Source organism: Argiope bruennichi, chromosome 10 (assembly GCF_947563725.1).
Source record: "Argiope bruennichi chromosome 10, qqArgBrue1.1, whole genome shotgun sequence".
NCBI classification, from domain to species: domain Eukaryota; kingdom Metazoa; phylum Arthropoda; class Arachnida; order Araneae; family Araneidae; genus Argiope; species Argiope bruennichi.
The window spans coordinates 98,950,266-98,969,467 of record NC_079160.1 but is presented as its reverse complement, the minus strand read 5'-3'; the positions used below and the strand labels follow the sequence as shown (position 1 = coordinate 98,969,467).

Genomic DNA, 19,202 nt, shown 5'->3' with positions numbered 1-19,202 from the left:
AAAGTTTTATTTATTTTGTATACATATATAAAAAATAAAATGATTAAATAAATAGAAGTTTCAAAAATTAATCATAATTAGTAGTTAATGACTTTCTTATTGATAATTAAATGCATTAAATTATAAGGGAATACTAATTTTTTTTAGCAAAAATAACATTAAAATGGATTATTTAACTGGATCTATCCAATGGAATGTGACATAATAATAGGATGAATTAATATTTCACAGTAATATAAATAAATGATTATATTAAATTTATTTAATAATTCATCATAAACAAACATGACAGTCCTTTTTTTATTATTCATGAAAATCGCATTTTTTACTAATTTATTTATTTAGAAAATAGGCTAATAACATTTTTTAATCGATTTGCCTGCGTCCTCTCATAATCCAAGGATTTAGGGCAGTTGCCTAATTTGCATATTTCATATCCGCCACTGGGCACTGTATTTACATACAAAAACATACGATCAGTCACTTCACGAAATAAGCAGAGTAAACGAATGAATCTCTTCCAGGAAACACACAAAATGGTATTTTTTTTTTCTTTCGTCTTGCCGAGACACTGCCGAAAGTCGCCAAATTAGCTGCCAATTCATCGCCTAATATTTCTTTCGGTACTTCCCCTTTTCTTATCAGCAAGCATCACGTGGACCTAAACATTATTCAACGCTTTATGATTATTTATCACAGAATTGGTATGCATTACTACTGTTGCTCAAGCTAAAAAACAAACAAACTAGGCTCTGGGTAAGTTTATTTGAATGCGTAAATAATATATATCGAGATGACCAGCTAATATATTAGCAGAATAATATTTTATTATTTAATATGCATCTAAAATACTCTTAAATAATCAAAAACGAATCTGATGTCTTTAATGTATCTTTTAATGTATCTAATAATTTAATACCAGACGCATGTGGTAACAAATTTTTATTTACTTTTAAATATTTCCTTAAAAAAACTATTAAGTAGATCTTATTGTTATATAATTAGCTTTCAAGCAATTCTCTTTTTCAATTTTTATTTTGCAAAAAATAAAGTTTTGCTAATTAATTTGACAGATATCTCGGATGGTATTTTATTTATAAGTATATAAATTACATTAAAATGATTAACCTAATTTCAAATAAGAAAAGTTGAACTTATGTTTCTTTTGTAATTATTAAATGACGCAACGTACTGAATTTGAGCTAAGTGCTATGAAATGTCCCATTTATTGCTTTATCAATAAATTAATCGCGTTAAAAACATTCATTCGATTTAAGTTTAATGGTAAGATTTGATTAAATTTTAATGATAAGATATAAGAGAATAACATACTGTTTTGTTTTTTCAAAGAAGGCCTCCCCCCCTTCCGAAAAATAAACGTGGGGTGGCATATCTTAAGAGGTATATGACTGTCTATCTATCTACATAATACACTTATATAAATATAAACATAGAGAGATTCTTACATTAATTCTTACTAATTGTAAAATGAATAAATGCTACACTAAAATAAGTCAGTTATTACAGACTGATTAAATAATTAAAAATTACTCTTTAACTGTGTTGATTTTTTGATGTGTCCGAAAACTATCGACATAATAATGATTTTTAATTACTTATTACTACTGGAAGTTATTAGAGTCTAAAAAATAATTTTTAATTATTGTTCTTTTTATTAATCCATAAAATATTTGTCTAGTCAGTTTAACATATTTCAAACTGTCTTTAATAAATATATAAAAATAAAAACAATTATAAAATTTTTCTATTAGTGTACTTAAATATAGAAAATAGAAATGATATTTAATATGACCTTAATATTACATCGGAATAATTCTGATATAGAGTTTCTATATAAATGGAATTTTAATCATTCATAATATATTTTATTTTGTGATAGATGTATATGATTTTTCTTTTCATTTTTTTTGTATTTATTGTTACATAATTTCTTTATTATATTACTGACTAATTTAAAGAATATGATATAATTGTCAAATTGTGATTTTTTTTTTATCCGAAAAATTGCCAAATAAGGTAACTTAACCATATTCTTTATTTAATATATGGCGAGTTTTCCAATATTTGACAGAGTAGCGAAGATACCGTATTTTTTAGTTTACTATATAATTTTTAATATATTTCCGTGGATAATTAGAATTTTTCTTACACTAGTGATACATATTTCCAACGCTACATAAAAGTGTAAATTTTTAATTTTTTTATTTGTAATTAGTTACTAATTTTTACTTTTTAATATTCAGTCAAGTCTCCATATATCAATTTCCATTGTATGTATCTAAGTAAAACTTTTGATTTACATTAGAAAAACAATTGTATTTATTGAATAAAAATTCTGTTTATCAAACAATTATCATCCACAAATTTATATATATTTCATCCATAAGAATTAATAAACATACGAAATGATCAAAAAGTATGCGGACACTTTCGGATGTACGCATTTTTCAAAATTTCTTCTGTAAAGTTGGACAAATTATGTTTGGACATCAATTATGTAAAAAATAGATTTGAACTCGCATTCTACCGTGAAGATCTGTCAGGGGGATATTTAAGAGAACGTCCAAAAATTGAGGAAGAAGGAAAGGATTCATCCATTTCTGATTCTTTGTCCGTGAAAGCATTATCATTATAAGTTTTCTGTGAAAACTGATAAGGATTTGAAACTTTCGGCAGTGGTTTCATCTGCTTTGAACAATACTTGAATTTTCGTAGGAACAGTACGTAAATGCGGGACGATATAAACATTTTTTAAAAAAAAATCCCGAATTTTTTTCCTTTTTTTTTTATATGAAATACAGAATTACCAATCAAATGATCATAAGTTTTTCTTACAAATTGCAAAATTCGGACCCAGGTTCTTAAGACAGTCAAAATTCTTATCCATGGGATGAATTGAAATTTCGAATTCGACATCTACTTTCCCGTTTTCTCTCGCAAGAATAGCACACAATTCCTGTGCTAAAAACATTCCGAATACTTAATTCACCTCAAAACGTAGCAACATCATTGCAGCAAACCGAAGGGAGTGGTCTCCCAAAAACTTTCTCGTATATTCTCTGTTAAATTTGTCACGCCAGAGAACGTCTTACAATACTGGCATACAATACGAATAATTACGAAATATTAACTTTTGGCTTGAATTGAGCAATTTTACTGAATCTATCGTGACATCTTTGGCAGGGTTATTTGGCGATGAATCCCTGACATGCGTTGATAGTATCCAACAATCTAATTTGTATTTCAGACTCGTTTTTTCTTAACCCCAACCCATATTTGACACAAAATTGCATTTGTAGTCACAAACTCCCATACCAATTTTAATATATTTAAATAATTGAGTTTTTGAATTATCGCATTTACATGCTTCTGGAAGTACAGACCGACAGACAGTCATTTCGTGATTTGATTTTGAAATTTGGTAGGTACACTATGCTTGTTAAATCTGTGTATCCTCTTTTATCTATTTAGCTCTGTGCGTTTTGTAATTATCGTGTTAACTTACTTATATTTGAACAGACAGACTTAATCTGTTTGAACAAACAGATTTAACTTAATATTTGATAGAAATTTTCAAATTCGGTGCAAGGATCGTATGCCAAATTTCAACCGTCTAGCTCAAGCCATTTTAGAATTATCTTTGTCACAGACAGACAGAAGAACATTTTCCAAAAATGTATTTTTTGAACTCGGAGATTCGTCAAAATCTCGAGTTCAAATTTCTTGACGATCACTATACTTTCTCTATACTATATATAAGAGAAAGTAAAAATGGCGTAGCTTCATCTTAGTAATTGATATAACTGAAAGCATAAAAAATGTCCGGATTCTTTTATTATATTGTAAACAGGCTTGCATAATATTAGAAGACTTATATATGTGCAAATAATAATAAATAAAATGCTAAATTTCTTTGTTATTTATGATGTCTAATTTATTTACAATTATTATAATATACTTAATTTATAAGTTTGAAAAAAATATTTAGTATATTTCTAAACATGTATAGAATCTATTGTAATTAGTGGATTATTCAAGTTTGTTTCTAAGCTCTCTTAAAGAGCATCTGAGATTTAGGCTTCTACTATATTAATATCTTTCTGAATCTCAATGATATTCTATTTACATAATTTTATACTAATGATATATAATCTTTTAAAATTGGGATAGAAATATATTCTATATTTCGCGCATGCGCACTTGAAAATGCTTTTATTAAAAATATTCATATTTCCTCCAGTATATAAATAGAATTGACATAAAGTTTCACATAAGTAATTTGTAAGTATAATTTAATTGAAAATTCTGCATTTTTTTAATAAAGCTTACGGGAAAATTTGGTATTTTTTATTAATATGTTTATCTTTTTCCAAATGTAAGATTTGTGCTGTATGTCCAATAAAATCAAACAACAACCGATGAATCTTTTTCCGAATTTACATGATTTTACGAATATGCATGCAAGTATTGTCCAAAGCAGATAAAACCATTGTTTGAAGTTTTCAAAGTATAATCTACTTTTCTGGAAACGGAAAGAGACAATCTTTATCTTTGAGCCATATTATATAATAAATTAGCATATATAAAGTTATATACTTTTAAATAAATTTATAATGCACACAAGATTATAATATGCATATTTTACTGTAATCATGGCCTGATAAATTACTTCGCATTCGTAGATGTATGCATATACTTCCAGTGGAAAAGATGATATAAGTAAGTTAAGAATTAAATTTTATTCAGTTTGAATAAATCACAAACAAAAAAAGTCCTTTCATATAATTATATTTATTAAATATTGATTTACTAACATTTTAAGTAAAGAAATAGACCCATTCTTCTATAACTAAACGGATTAAATTATTTAATAATTTGAATATTATTATTTTTAATCATTTCACTATGCACTTTGATATACAGCTGCCAATGAACAATTTCTCGAGGCGGCCGTTGACTAACTTGGACATGATTCATAATTTTATAGCTAGATCAGTTTTAGTCACGGGAAAGGAGGGGCCGCGGTGGCCCGGTGGCAAGGTCTCGGCTTCGGAACCGGAGGGTTTCAGGTTCGTGACCCGATTCCACCGAAGAACCGTCGTGTAAGGGGGTCTGTTGCACGTTAAATCCGTCATGCCAAACGTCCTCCCGTTGGTGTGGTGTGGTGTGGAGAGGAGGGTGCCAGCTCAGGTGTCGTCCTCGTCATCTGACCGTGGTTCAAAATTACGAGGTCCGTCCCAAAATAGCCCTAGTGTTGCTTCAAACGGGACGTTAATATAACCAAACCAAACCACGGGAAAGGAGAAACTTCTTTTATTTAAAATGTTAGTTAATCATGCGTAATCTTAAGCTCACCTGGGATGTCAAATCCATTTTTCTTCTTATTACATGTGCAGTAGATTCCAAGAGTGTGCACAACTTGCACATGAAAGTTTCAAAATTATGTCAGATAATCGAACACATTGAAAATAATAGTTAGCAAAAATAGAATTAAAAAAAAATTGAAATCTGCTACCGCATCTCTCATGTTATCATGCGAGAACATTTTTTTAAAGTCACTTGGTGTTAATCCGACAGAAAAACACCGTGTTCTCACATGATTCATATTTCTCAATCGCCAACCTTTAGAAAGCGATGGTTTTTGACTGTCCGAAAATCACTGGTGCTCTAAAATTTTTTCCTCGAGGTCAAAATTTTTTTCCCCTATGAAACCAGTTTAAATCGGTTATAAACAATCACGTGACTATCATATTACGCATGCGTCGATATTTAGAAAATGTTTTTTTCCCCCATCTCAAAATCGTTCGAGCTCCCAAAACTTTTTTTCCTAACTACAAAAATTGAAAGTTATATAAACATTCGATACCTTCCCTTCCTATTTCGCGTTCATTCTCATTTTCTTCTCTGTGCTTTATAACTTACGATTCTGCCCTTTATCTGTCGGACATGAGAATCGGATACATGGAGGACATTCGCACCAAGTTGTAACTTTTTGTTGGCCAAATGTGACAACATTCTTTATCATTTTCTAATAGTCCTAAAAGTAAAAAAAAATGATGCCTCAAAATCGACAAATCGCTAATTTTCTGCCCATGCATTTCGAGGCTTCATAAACCTGAAAGCAAAACAACATCATGTTCTCATATGATGATATTTTTTAACGGAAATATTTAGACATTTATAGACACGCTTTCAATTTTTTATAGAATTTTTAATTTGTGGAAGTGATTGTGTTTAAAAAAATCTGAAATTATATAATTTAAATTTGAATCATAAATTAACTATTTTCTTTTCTTTTTTTGTGTGGCTAGGATTCGTATGGGGGAAGATTGGAAAACGACTCATTTTCATAAAAAAAGAAAGTAAAAGATATAATTCAGTATTGACGGAAAAGCATATAAATGGAAAAGAAATCTCTTCGATAAGCTTTTAAAGTTGTATTCCTAAAAATACGGTGTCAGTGCTGAAAATTCGCATAATTCGTACAATTGGCGAAAAATAAGAGGACTTTGAAAAGGTTTGATAAATTTCTTTTCATGCCCGTTGATAGAAAACATATTAAAATTTTTCATTGCACTGCACTGCTGCTCAGTTTCATTTCGTGTATAATTTGGAAATCTCTTTTACGAAAGACTTCGTTAAAAGAAACCGTTACATTTCCCCCCTCAAAATGACTGAAAATAGAGAATGTTTCACATTTATCTGGAAAATCAAGAATTTCGGCTTTTGTGATGGAAGGACAGACAGTCCAGAGTTCATTGCACCCATACCCTTTGGTAAGTTGCAGCTAAGCTTCTTTACTAATTCTAAAATTTATGACGATTGTGTCGCTTGTTATATTGATATAAAATCTAAAGCTCCTGAGTCCCTTCAGTGTAGATTAAATTGTGAACTTTCCTTTCTCGATTGTGATGAATCTGTTCTTGTTGAATTTGTTACCGTTAATGTAGATGCGCTGACTGCTAAAAGAGAAGAATTCTATTTGTCTAAGAAGGATCAGTTTATTTGTAACTATACCCTTACTATCCGCTGCAGGATATGGAATAGCGAGGAATCAATAAGCTGTTTTGGCGAGACCCGAATCGAAACTGAATGTAAAACTTATATCGGAACCATTAAAGAATTCGACAGTATAAATCCAACACAAAAATATCCAGTTTGTATGGATTCATCTTCAAATGCAAGATCACTCTTTTCCTTCAATCTCTCCGTCTCCGCCAGCGGTAAACTCGACATTGAAGTCTCTCCTACCAAGTCCGAAATAACTCTTCGCAGAATATTTAATATATTTATTTTGGATAAATGTAAAGATAAAGTGAAATGCGGCCTGGGTAAATTTCTTGGTGAAAAGCCTCTCCGCATTTCTCTTACAATATCAAAAGATTTTCTAATAAAATACAGAGAACAGTATCTTCCGATGAATCAGCTTACCATTCTCTGTGAGGAGATTTTTGCTGAAGGTAAGACAACAAAAGAAATTGAATATGTATTTGATTCCCAAGACAATCAAAAAGTGATATCTGAAGCAAAACGTACCGATATATCTTTTGAAGAATATCACAGCGAAGACTTAACTTCTCTGAAGGATGATTTGATTTCTATGTTCAGAGGAAGCATTTTATGCGACACAAAAATCAAGACAGGAAATGCAATTTTTCCAGCCCACATAACTGTTTTAAGTGCTCGGTCTCCAGTTTTCAAATCTATGTTTACAACTGACATGAAAGAGAAAACAAACCACTGCGTTGATATCGATGACTTGGATGACGATACTGTGAGTCGAATGCTCTTGTTCATGTACTCTGACAGCTTGGATGATTTAGAATATGAGAGTGCCAAAAATTTATACTATGCAGCTGATAAATACAACATCGTTTCACTGAAGCACAGGTGTTCGAATCTCTTGAAGCAGAAAATCCTTATTCCGAACTGTTGCGATATTCTTTTTCTGGCTGAGAAACATCAAGACAACGATCTGAAAAGAGTTGCTCATGATTACATTACAAAAAACGATGAAGAGGTTTTTTTCTCTGATGAATGGAAAAATTTCGAGAAGGATCATCCCCAATTGGCAATAGAAGTTTTTCGCTCTGTGTACATCCAAAAGAAGAAATGAAATAGCTATTGTAATTATCTTCTGTAAGTAACTTACAATTTTTTTAATTCCTTTATTATGCCATTTTTACGTTTTTACCTAATTGTTTTATTGTTGGTATAAAATTATTAATTTTTTAAATTTTTGAAGAATTCATCCAAATTTATATATTTTGTCAATTCTAACTAAAGAAGAGCATTTTTGAGCAACCATTAAGAAATATTCAATGTTTCTGTTTTCATGTTTTTATGAATTAGCAAAAAAAAAAAAAAAAAAAAAAAAAAAAATGTATCTATAAAATTTGAAATATTTTGTGAATGTCCTGATCATAACTGCAAATTAACAAAAATTCCTGGAAATTGAATATATTAATAACAAAGGAAATTGAATACATATTTAATTACCAAGACACTCATGTAGTGATATCCACAGTAACAAATATTATGCATCTTCTAAAGAATACCAGATCTAAACCTAACGACTCTGATCCGCTTTCACTTTTCTAGGACGGCGTTTTATGCGATACTACACAATAGGATGGAAGTAGAACTTTGCCTACTCACATGGCCGTTCCAAGCACACTGTCTCTAGTCTTCGAATCCATGTTTACAACAGACTTAACGTAGAAAACGACTAACTGCGTCGATATTAACGATTTGGATGGCGATACAGTGTAGCGGATGCTCTTATTTATGTACTTCGCTTAGCTTGGATGATTTAGAATACGGAAGTGCCAAAAGTTTGTATTGCAACATTGCCTCATTCAGACTCAAATGTTAGAATTTCCTGAGCAAACTACCAAATGCCAAACCTGCTACTGTGGCGAGAGCTTATAAGCCAGTTAACAGGTGCGCTATACGAGCAATTGCTTTTGTATTGTGGTCATGTTACTCGGCTGCGAACCACAAGGTCCCAGGTTCTATCCTCGCTGTGAACGATCTTCCACACTACGATATTCTTTATCTGATACGCATCAGGACATAGATTTAAAATATCCCGGGAACTATTCTCTTTTTCTTGATAATGGAACAATCTGGAGAAGAATAGTCCCCAATTGAAAAAAAAGTTCTCCGTTCACTGTACTTGAAAAATTGCAAAATTTAAGACCACGTTTAGTCGTAGGTATTGTTATCTTTATAATTAAATCAAATTTAATGGTATAATTGATTTTTAGATTTTATGAATCGAGTTAATGCTGAAGTGAAAGTCTTAGCAAGATTTATTCAAATATTTATTATTTTAATTCATGCCAGTTCAGATTTGTGTAGTTCTTATTTCAGTTTTTTTTCCTGATTGTTTTGTTTTAAAATAGAACAGAAGTGAAATATTCTATAATTATTGAAAAATAATAATTTTTTTTTTTTTTTACTTTATTCATTTCCTTGGCAGGGAAAGAATAAAGTAAAAGAATTATTGAACTTTTGAACTTTTTGAAAAATTTTGAACTTTTTATTAATATCCATTTAATTATTAGAATTATAATCTTATTGGGTCCGACAAGATCAAATAGTCTCCAGTCTCTTACATAAAAGTACTTTTCTCAGAATGCTGTATTTTTCAAAATTGCAATATTTAACCTTTTCTTGCTCGAATACTCGATGTGTATTTTCTAGATGTTTCTGCATCCTGTTTTTTCCCCCTTTGTATTTATCTGAAGCCACGTCTTAATGTTCGAAAATTGTTCACTTTCACAATAAAAACAGTTGCTTGATGTCTATCACATTTGCATTTATGAATCGGAATTTTCTTTAATTCTGATCAAGTAATTCGAATGTATAATTAAAAAAAACAATCACTCAAATGTATTGTTATTAATTTTATGTTTAACCGATTTTATTTGTATAAATCACTTGTGCAAAATACATGCTTTATAAATCTAATTTGCCTAAAAACTGGAGTTAAAATATACTGTTGTTGGAATTTATAATTGTGCCAATTTCATTGGAAATAACTCTTTACTTACTATAACTATATCATCCTTCACTGACCATTTATTATCGAGAATGAAATCCAAAACTTTCGGTCGTAAAAAAGGGGGGGGGGAATTATGTAAATGATCCCCGTTTCAATGCTGTGGTGGCTTGAAAAGTTGCATCGTTTTTATCTGAATTATTTACTTTTCATTATGAGAGTTTTATGTCAGATGCTTAATTTTTCACTCTGAAAGTCAAATAATCAACAATAAAAGAGAAAAAACGAGGAAAGAAATCAACAGTCCAAAAGAAATGCAGATTATATCATTGGGCAGTTCATGAAAACACACTATGCTCACAACCTATTGACTGAATACTAAATTTACATTTCTGACCCTCAGTTATAAGGTTCTAGAGATGCAGTCATTGCAGAATCGGTTAAAAATAGTGATAATTTTTTTTTAATTCTTCGATTGATTTGAACACTAAAGTAACATTTCTATCTTTTTTTTTTTTTTTTTTTTTAAGCTTCCATCCAAAATTCTCTGTTGCTCTTTGTGTTTGTTATCCCTGTCTTTCTCATTAGATGCTTATGAGTTGTGTTTCGATCCTTATTGCCTTGATAGAAACAACAGCCCATTGAATTAACTGATTATGAGTATACTGTTTTTCCTTTGTCAGAGGTCTTTCTTCGAAAAACATATATAATTAATTTTTTTGAAATGTTAGTCTGATGAAAAAATTTTGCATGGAGATATCAATTATTATTAATTTATCACATGCTAAAAAGATAAATAATGCGATTAATTTATTGCATATCATTTGACATTCATTTTTTTTCCCGAGCATTATCGATCTGACTGGATAAAAACTTGGAAATGTGCATGCGTTGAACGAATCTTGGATACATTTACGAACGAATTTTGGATACAATCTTGGATACATTACTGAATTTACATTTATACATTTTTATAATTTTCCATAGATAAAAACTGCAACATAGTTGTATCATATACTAGCTATTTAATATTTAAGATTCATTAAACTTCAGATTTGACTTTGAAATCGAAACATTTTCCGTTCCTTGTATTTAAGACAGCCTTTCCCCAAAACAGGAATCTTGTAATAATTAATTGTTGCTGTACTACAGACATCCGAGCTAAAAAGAAAACACTGTTTCAATAGCATATATTCATAAATACAGACTTTTGATGATACACATTAGGAAACTATAACAGTATGTTACTTTTGGGCATAATCTTCATTCAAATGAAGGTTCTTTTAACAAATTTTTACTAATTTCGAAATTCCTATACCAAACGTTTGCAACCGAGAACCGAAGTTACTCATCGATAGTAGGATATTAAGTGTCATCAACGAATCCATGGCATGCCAGTGTATTTTCAAACACTCTTTTATGAGCCGGAACAGGTGATAGTCTCTCAGTGCTGAATTTGTGCTTGAGAGGAATAATCAAAATCCCAACTAAACTGCTGCCAAGTGTTTTCGGTAAATTTGAGCATTTTGCACGCAAACAGTTACGAAAATTAAAACTGCAGCTCAACTTAGCATCCTCTGAATCTCTTTCCGATTACTCAAGTAGTAGTATATGTTATCTTCAAGCGCAGTCTGTAACACTTAGCGAAATTAAAAATCACCGCTATCCCTTTTGGTCTGCATCATTATCGAATGTGAAATACCAACTTCTGTTTTGTCTTTGATGGACTCATTTTTTTATTATAACTTTAGTTTGCTTATCTTCGACAGTTAGATTTGTAACAGGAAAGCAGCTCGTCTTGTCCTGCAAATAACTCATTTGTGCTGACACAGACCAAATACAAGGTTGCTGCTAATATTTTCTTTCAAATATCATATTGCAAGGAAACAAAACTTCTAATGTTTATTTTATATTTACGTTTAAAGTATACTGCTAATAATAATACATTTTTATTATTTAATGATGCATGATAGTTTTTTATTATAACTTTCGTTTGCTTATCTGCGATAGTCAGATCCGTAACGGGTAATAGCTCGTCAAGATAGACACAACTTTTAATTTGAAACAGTTTTCAGAAATAAATACAGTACACTCCCCAGGATCCGGCATAATGGAAGAGTATGCCGGATAACAAAAAAACGGATAAGCCGGAGTTCTAAGAACTAATTTCTTTGCCCACCAATACTAAAGACAAAGTTTCTATACCAAAACTTACAATTATAATGTGTACTTTCTCATATTATTGAGTACTAAGCCCGCCATTGATCTCAAACCACGTAGAATGTGAATTCGGTCGTGGCTCAATGAATCGTAAAAGCAGTTACCGGTAACGCGTCCAGTTCAAATAGAAGGCTCTGTACCGGCAATGTATATATGTTTTTTATGCTGCACTGCACGTTTCAAAAATTCATTAGAGAAAAAATAAGTTAAAGAATATAAACTGTTCACATTTTAACATAAATTCTGTTCTTCACTGTGGTATGCTTAAAGAAATTATTAATGACACCCCAAGAACAATTAATGAATGGTGTACGTATTGTGTAGTTATAATCAGGAACAGTGACAGCATTTGAGGTTCGATACACACTGACGAAATACTGAACATCGAGCTGCCCTTTTCCTGTCACAACTTGTATTTTGCACATGACACGTTGGAGGATCGTAGCAGACTGCCGCTTCTAAATCCTTGGCAATGTTGTCCATTCAAAGCCTTGCCTTCCTTCTTTTACTACGGTAAAAGAAAATTAGCCCGGACAATACGGAAGCCGGGTACTCAGGAGTCTACTGTACCATAATTCTGCAATCACTTCACATTTGAAGTTCTCATTTTCAGCTAAGATAGTAGAATACAATTTCCAAACTCTTAAGTGCTTATTAGACACTTGCGTACAGTGTGGTAGGAAAGGAGCTGCCATTTCTTGCTACTCGCGCATTTTCTCATAGAGATCCTTTTTCGAATTATAAGGAATTTTATTCATATCTTTCTACTGTTATCATTTTTCAAATTATAATGTATTTTATTCATATTACCTTTCTACTGTTATTTTTTGGATTACAATGCGTTTTGTTATTATTATTTTTCTCTCAAATTGTAATGTATTTTATGCTTATTATCTTTCAACTATTATGAATTTCATGTTTATAAAGATTAACTTTTCTGCTTATTTACGTGGATTGTAGAACTACAATTCTACAATTTGGACATTTGTTTACAATTGTGTTCAACCTAACTATTATATATTTTAATATTTTCAAAACTTAATTCTAATCCGTTTGATTCCATGTGAGAGAGGCGACCAGTAGTGATTTTGATTTAAAAAAATTACTCTTCCACTATTCGGTAATATTTGTAAAATAATTAAAATTAATTGCAATGTTAAAATGTTAAATTTTTAGATATATAAAAGTTTAAAAAAGATTACGTTTAAAAATTTTTTAAAATATATTATAATCAGAGTACTTAAAAGTAAAATTTTATATTTTAATTCAAATACTGAGTTCAAATCCAACTTTGAAAAGCTGGTCGTTCGGATCGTTGTCTGTTAAAATGCAGCCAGTTTCTTCGAATATCTTTACTAAATCACGCAGAGCTTTCCGTGTGCATGGGCCAGGTATTTGGCGATGGTTTCGACGGGAAACACTCAAGGCCTCGGCGACATTCATCCCATTTTGAAATGGAGTTTTACCAATTCTTGATTTTTCCCTAGCAAAGTAATTTTGTCGGCATGTGCGACCTTCCCATTGATGATGATTCAATATTATGAATGCAACAGAAATCCTAATTTATTTAAGAAATTTCACATAGAGGCTCTTCCTATTAAGATTTTGTTTATTTTGCTATATTTTTAACTTTGAATGTGTACCTGAGAAGAACATCCAAGTATATGTAGCCTCTTCAAATTTCGATGTTAAATCCTAAGTGAGAGAAGTTTGATTCCAATACAGTTAAATTATTCCAAATTTACTAACATGCCGAATTTTGGCAGAATCTCGAGATATTAGTTTGAGCAGTCTCGAACTAATAATCATTTAACTGTCAAACCATGACTATCCACAGCCGTCTGACCTTGGTTTCACCCCAAAATACTTGTCGTGTCGCTTGGAAATGAAATTTTAATATAACTAAATTAAACCGAGACTTTCAACAATTTCATTACGGTTCCGCAGTTATGCCAAAGGCGACTCAGTGAGAAATGTTTACAAAATTATATAAATATTTTTGTCGAACAGTATGTTGTATTTTAGAATTCTCGTTTGTATTAATCATTTTAGTTTTACACACACACACACACACACACACACACACACACACACACACACACACACACACACACACACACACACACACACACACACACACACACACACACACACACACACACACACACACACACACACACACACACACACACACACACACACACACACACACACACACACACACACATATATACAGCTCATGTATAAAATTTTGACAGCGTATTTCAGCTAAACTTTGGTTTTTAAGCCAAGGTTTATTATGACCTTTGGAATCATTTCTAATTAGTGTTTTGTTCCTAATTTTTGCATCCTAATTTTTGTGTTTTGTTTTCTTTTCAGATTAGATGGAACTGTTTAAAAAGCCATATTCCAGAAAATCTATATATATTGTAATTGTTTTCCGGAAATCTGATGGATGAGAATCAAATAATATTCACTTTTTTTCTCCTGGAAAAATAGCCTTAAAATGAAGAACCATATGTTTATTTTCAAGTCTTAAAAAACTCATGGTATAATGAATACTAATTCTTTTATATTCAGTTATGTGCTTTTATTTTTGTGTGCAAGCGTGTCTTTAGCAATGTAAATTCGAACTGTAATTATTTTTTAATAAAATCTTTTCTTATATTCCTTTTGCACCGTGCGTTTAGAGTCGGTTATTACTGGCAATATTAAGTATAAAATTGACAATGATTAATAATTAGAGCAAAAAAAACATCAATAAAAATATTAAATTTTACAACTCTCTTCAGATTTGGAAATAGAAACTACTCGTTTCGTTAAAAACTAAACGTTTTTAATGATGTAAAACTTATTTCTTGCTTATTATTGAAGTATTGTGACTAGATGATAAGATGTAAGCGAGCCTAGATTCCCCATAATCTGGTGTCAATGTTTCATTTGTGGATCACTGATGAATCGTCCTTAATTTGCATGGCGTGGAAATTATCTTCGGCTCCTGAATTGATACTTCTGTCTTATTTAACCCCGATTTATTTTATTTCATTTTTGTAAAAAAAGGGGGGGGGAGTTGATGGTGGACTCATATTAATTATTTCTGGAAATTATACCTTTAGAGTTATGAAGTTTTTAAGAATATGTAATAAAATCTAAATAAATCTAATAACTTTTAAAAAACTTTTCAAAACTAAATATATTTTAAAAAATTATATATAATTTTTTTTTTGAAATTTTAAAGCGTGCCAGGCAGCATTTCCATGCAACATCAACATAAAAAAAATGTGTTTTTTTATTATTTTTTCTTTTTATAAACCGGCGTCCTGGCATAGGGGTAGCGCGTCTTCCCCGTGATCTGGGCGTCCCGGGTTCGAGTCCCGGTTTGGGCATGGTTGTTCTTCTGTTCTATCTGTGAGATGTGTGAATGTGCCCTCCTGTAAAAAGGGGTTGTGCAAGCGAATGAATGATGCGTGAGTGGCAAAGTCGTACTCTTGGCCCTAGTTGGCGCTGCTATAAAAAATAAGAGACGTTCCCCCTCAGGCTTAAATCGCTGTCTTCGTAACAGCGGGCTTGTCAGTGGCAAGTGCCATAAGAAACAAACAAACAATCTTTTTATATTCTTTAAAACTTTATTTGGAACAAAGCTGAGTTTCATTTCATTTTTGGTTGAGTCATCAACCGAAATCTGCTATATCAATTTTATGTAATTTCATCAGAAAAAAAAACATTTCAGATACTTAAATCTAATTCGTATAGGGTTATGAAAGAAAGCCATTAAAATATATATTTATCCTTCTAAGTCAGCCCTTCAAATATTCATTTTATTAAACGGCACATTTTGTAATCCATTTTGCTTTAATATAAATGTATATATTGGTGATGAAACAATAAAAAGGGAACTTCCTATTTTCGTCCTGTTTTGCTAATTTCAAAGTCCACCATTTTTTAAGAAGATTCGAACCTCTAGTTCAAAATAACGTTGCATGATTTTACTTTATAGAAATACCATTGGTTTGATCAGATATTCTTTTCCTTAGGTTTCTGGTGAAAGGGCACTTGAGTACATGGAAGAGTTGAGAAAAAATATTTTGTTCGAAGTGTTTCACTTCAACTTCAAAACTGATACTTTCCTTCCATCTTTTTATTACGTGATATTATTTTCAAGTTAGATATTATCAGTAAATTGCTCTATCTGACCCTTATGGCGCAAAATTCGTTCAAGTGGCTTTACATGACTGACCGTTAGACCTATAACTATTAAACTAGGCAGATGATAGATATATACTGAGAAAGCTGTTTCAAGATTTTAATTAAAAAATTATTTTTTTTTCTTCTAAATTACTCAAAAGCATATTATTGAGTTAGTACTTATTTAGATAACTACACATTTTTTTTTCAAAAAAGTATTTCTGCGAGACCCAACATATTTCCAAGCAATTTCTTTTTGTAATTGTTAAGAATTAAAAAAAATATTTTTGATTATTTTTTGTTTTGAAATTTTGCAACCATAATCCTTTCTAGTATAAAAAATACACAAACAACAGAAATTATTGTAACTGTCAAAAAACTCAAACTCAAAATTTTGACGAATCTCCGCGCTTTAGACTTCCCTGATTTCGAGCACTAATTTTTTTGAGACAAAGATTACTCAAAACTGCTTTGAGTCAGACGGATGAAATTCTGGTGTGTGGTCTTTGGCGCCATCGTGGCGATTTGGCGATTTCTACAAAATTTTGAGCAAAATCCATTCCAGAGGAAGTCCTCCTGCACGAATATAAGTTAACACTATACCTACGAAAGGAAAAGATCTAGATAAATAAAATTAGGTACACAAATTTAATATCTAAAATAACTCAAAAACCCATTAACTTAAATATGTTTATATTTTATGTACCTTTTTTTTATTACAAGTATAGTTGTGTATCAAATTTTGATTTCAATCGCTTGAAAAACCCTCGTCTAACAAGGGGAAGGCATGGGGTTGAAATCTGAGTTCGAATTGAGATTTAGTATAATGATAGTATACATTTAGAATGTTCATTCATGCAAATATTAAAACGCAATAGCCAATCAATTTCGAGAAAATGGTCCTCAAACTTTTGGTAAAGCTTATATACTGATAACTTGACTCCGTCCGAATGTTCCCAATGGCGTGGTTGTCTAGGTAACCGTCTCGTATGCGGAATATCAGGGTTCGAACCTGGCTGGGAATTTTTTTCTTTTTTTTTTTCTTTAATAATTCTTATGCAATTAAAAATTTACAAATACTTTTAATTAATATGTTTTTATTTTTTTTATCCAAAAATAAATAATTATTATCAAAATACATAATTAAATTAAATAAATTAAAAAATTAAATAATTTAAAATTAAAAAAATTATAAAAACAGATGCATTTTAAAAAAATTATATTTAATTAACGATTTACAGATCGTTTTAATTAATATGCTACTTATTTTTATGCAAGGAAAAATCATTATTCTTCTAATACTTAAATTATAATTTAATATTTAAAGGAAAAATAATTAAAACCGTAACATTAATGGCTACAGATAATTTAACTTGCTTGCATCATTTTCAAGCAATTAATTTTCCAATTCTTGGATTTTAATAAACCGCAATAGCCAATCAATTTCGAGAAAATGGTCCTCAAACTTTTGGTAAAGCTTATATACTGATAACTTGACTCCCGTCCGAATGATCACCAATGGTGTGATTGTCTAGGTAACCGTCTCGTATGCGGAATGTCAGGGTTCGAACACGGCTGGGATTTTTTTTTTCTTTTTTAATCATTCTTATGCAATTAAAAATTGACAAATAGTTTTATTTAATATGTTTTTAATTTTTTTAATCCAAAAATAAATATTTATTATCGAAATACATAATAAAAAAATTAAAATTTTCAAAGAAAAATTATAAATGTAGTAAATTATAAAAATTATAAATATAGTAAATAATAAAAATTATAAATATAGTAAATATAAATATGGTATAAAGAAAAATTATAAATATAGTAAATATAAAAATTATAAATATAGTAAATATAAAAATTATAAATATATCATTTTTAAAAAATAAATAAAATTATTTAAATTTAATCAACGATTTACAGATAATTTTGATTAATATGCTACTTATTTTTTATGCAATGATAAATGTTTATTATTTTAATACTTAAATTATGATTTAATATTTAAAAATAGTAATAAATATAACATAAATGCTGATAATTATTAATTATAAATACTTGCATCGTAAAAAATGTTTATTCAATATTTCTAAAAAAATAGCCTATGCACATTTATTTTTGATTATATACAAGAACCAGAATAGTAACTATACTAAAAACATTGGAAACATAATATATTTCGACATCTTGCACAACTGATAAATGATGATTGATGTGGTGACAATTGATGGTGTACAATTGATTGAATTTTTATACTATCTTCGCCAGAATTTTTTTTTTATCCTGTTCGATTAAGAAAGAATTTTGTATACGCTTTGAACCATCTGCCTACGCATTCAATAAATTAACACCGGCTCTCTACTGTTTCTATTGATTACTGCAGTTGGGAATGTTTGCTTACATATTTAACAAATATCAACTGCTCCCTCAATTTTGAATATAAATACCGCATCTTTGAGTTAGAATTAATAATTTACTATTATTAAAATCCAAGAACTGGAAAATTAATTGCTTGAAAATGATGCAAGCAAGTTAAATTATCTGTAGCCATTAATGTTACGGTTTTAATTATTTTTCCTTTAAATATTAAATTATAATTTAAGTATTAGAAGAATAATGATTTTTCCTTGCATAAAAATAAGTAGCATATTAATTAAAACGATCTGTAAATCGTTAATTAAATATAATTTTTTTAAAATGCATCTGTTTTTATAATTTTTTTAATTTTAAATTATTTAATTTTTAATTTATTTAATTTAATTATGTATTT

General features: G+C 30.0%; 1 protein-coding gene across 2 annotated transcripts; it reads left to right on the top strand.

The window, feature by feature from the left end:
• The first annotated feature begins 510 nt into the window (after positions 1–510).
• On the top strand, positions 511–14,919 carry LOC129988607 (speckle-type POZ protein-like). Of its 2 annotated transcripts, none has more exons than XM_056096867.1 (3): positions 511–756; positions 6,333–8,160; positions 14,627–14,919. In XM_056096867.1, exon 2 carries the CDS (start codon positions 6,692–6,694, stop codon positions 8,135–8,137), a length of 1,446 nt encoding a protein of 481 aa, XP_055952842.1. In that variant the 5' UTR covers positions 511–756; positions 6,333–6,691; the 3' UTR covers positions 8,138–8,160; positions 14,627–14,919. The 2 variants fall into 2 exon arrangements, 1 of the variants encoding a protein (XP_055952842.1); XR_008785660.1 differs by having other exon boundaries at positions 522–756; positions 6,333–6,797.
• Positions 14,920–19,202: the final 4,283 nt, after the last annotated feature.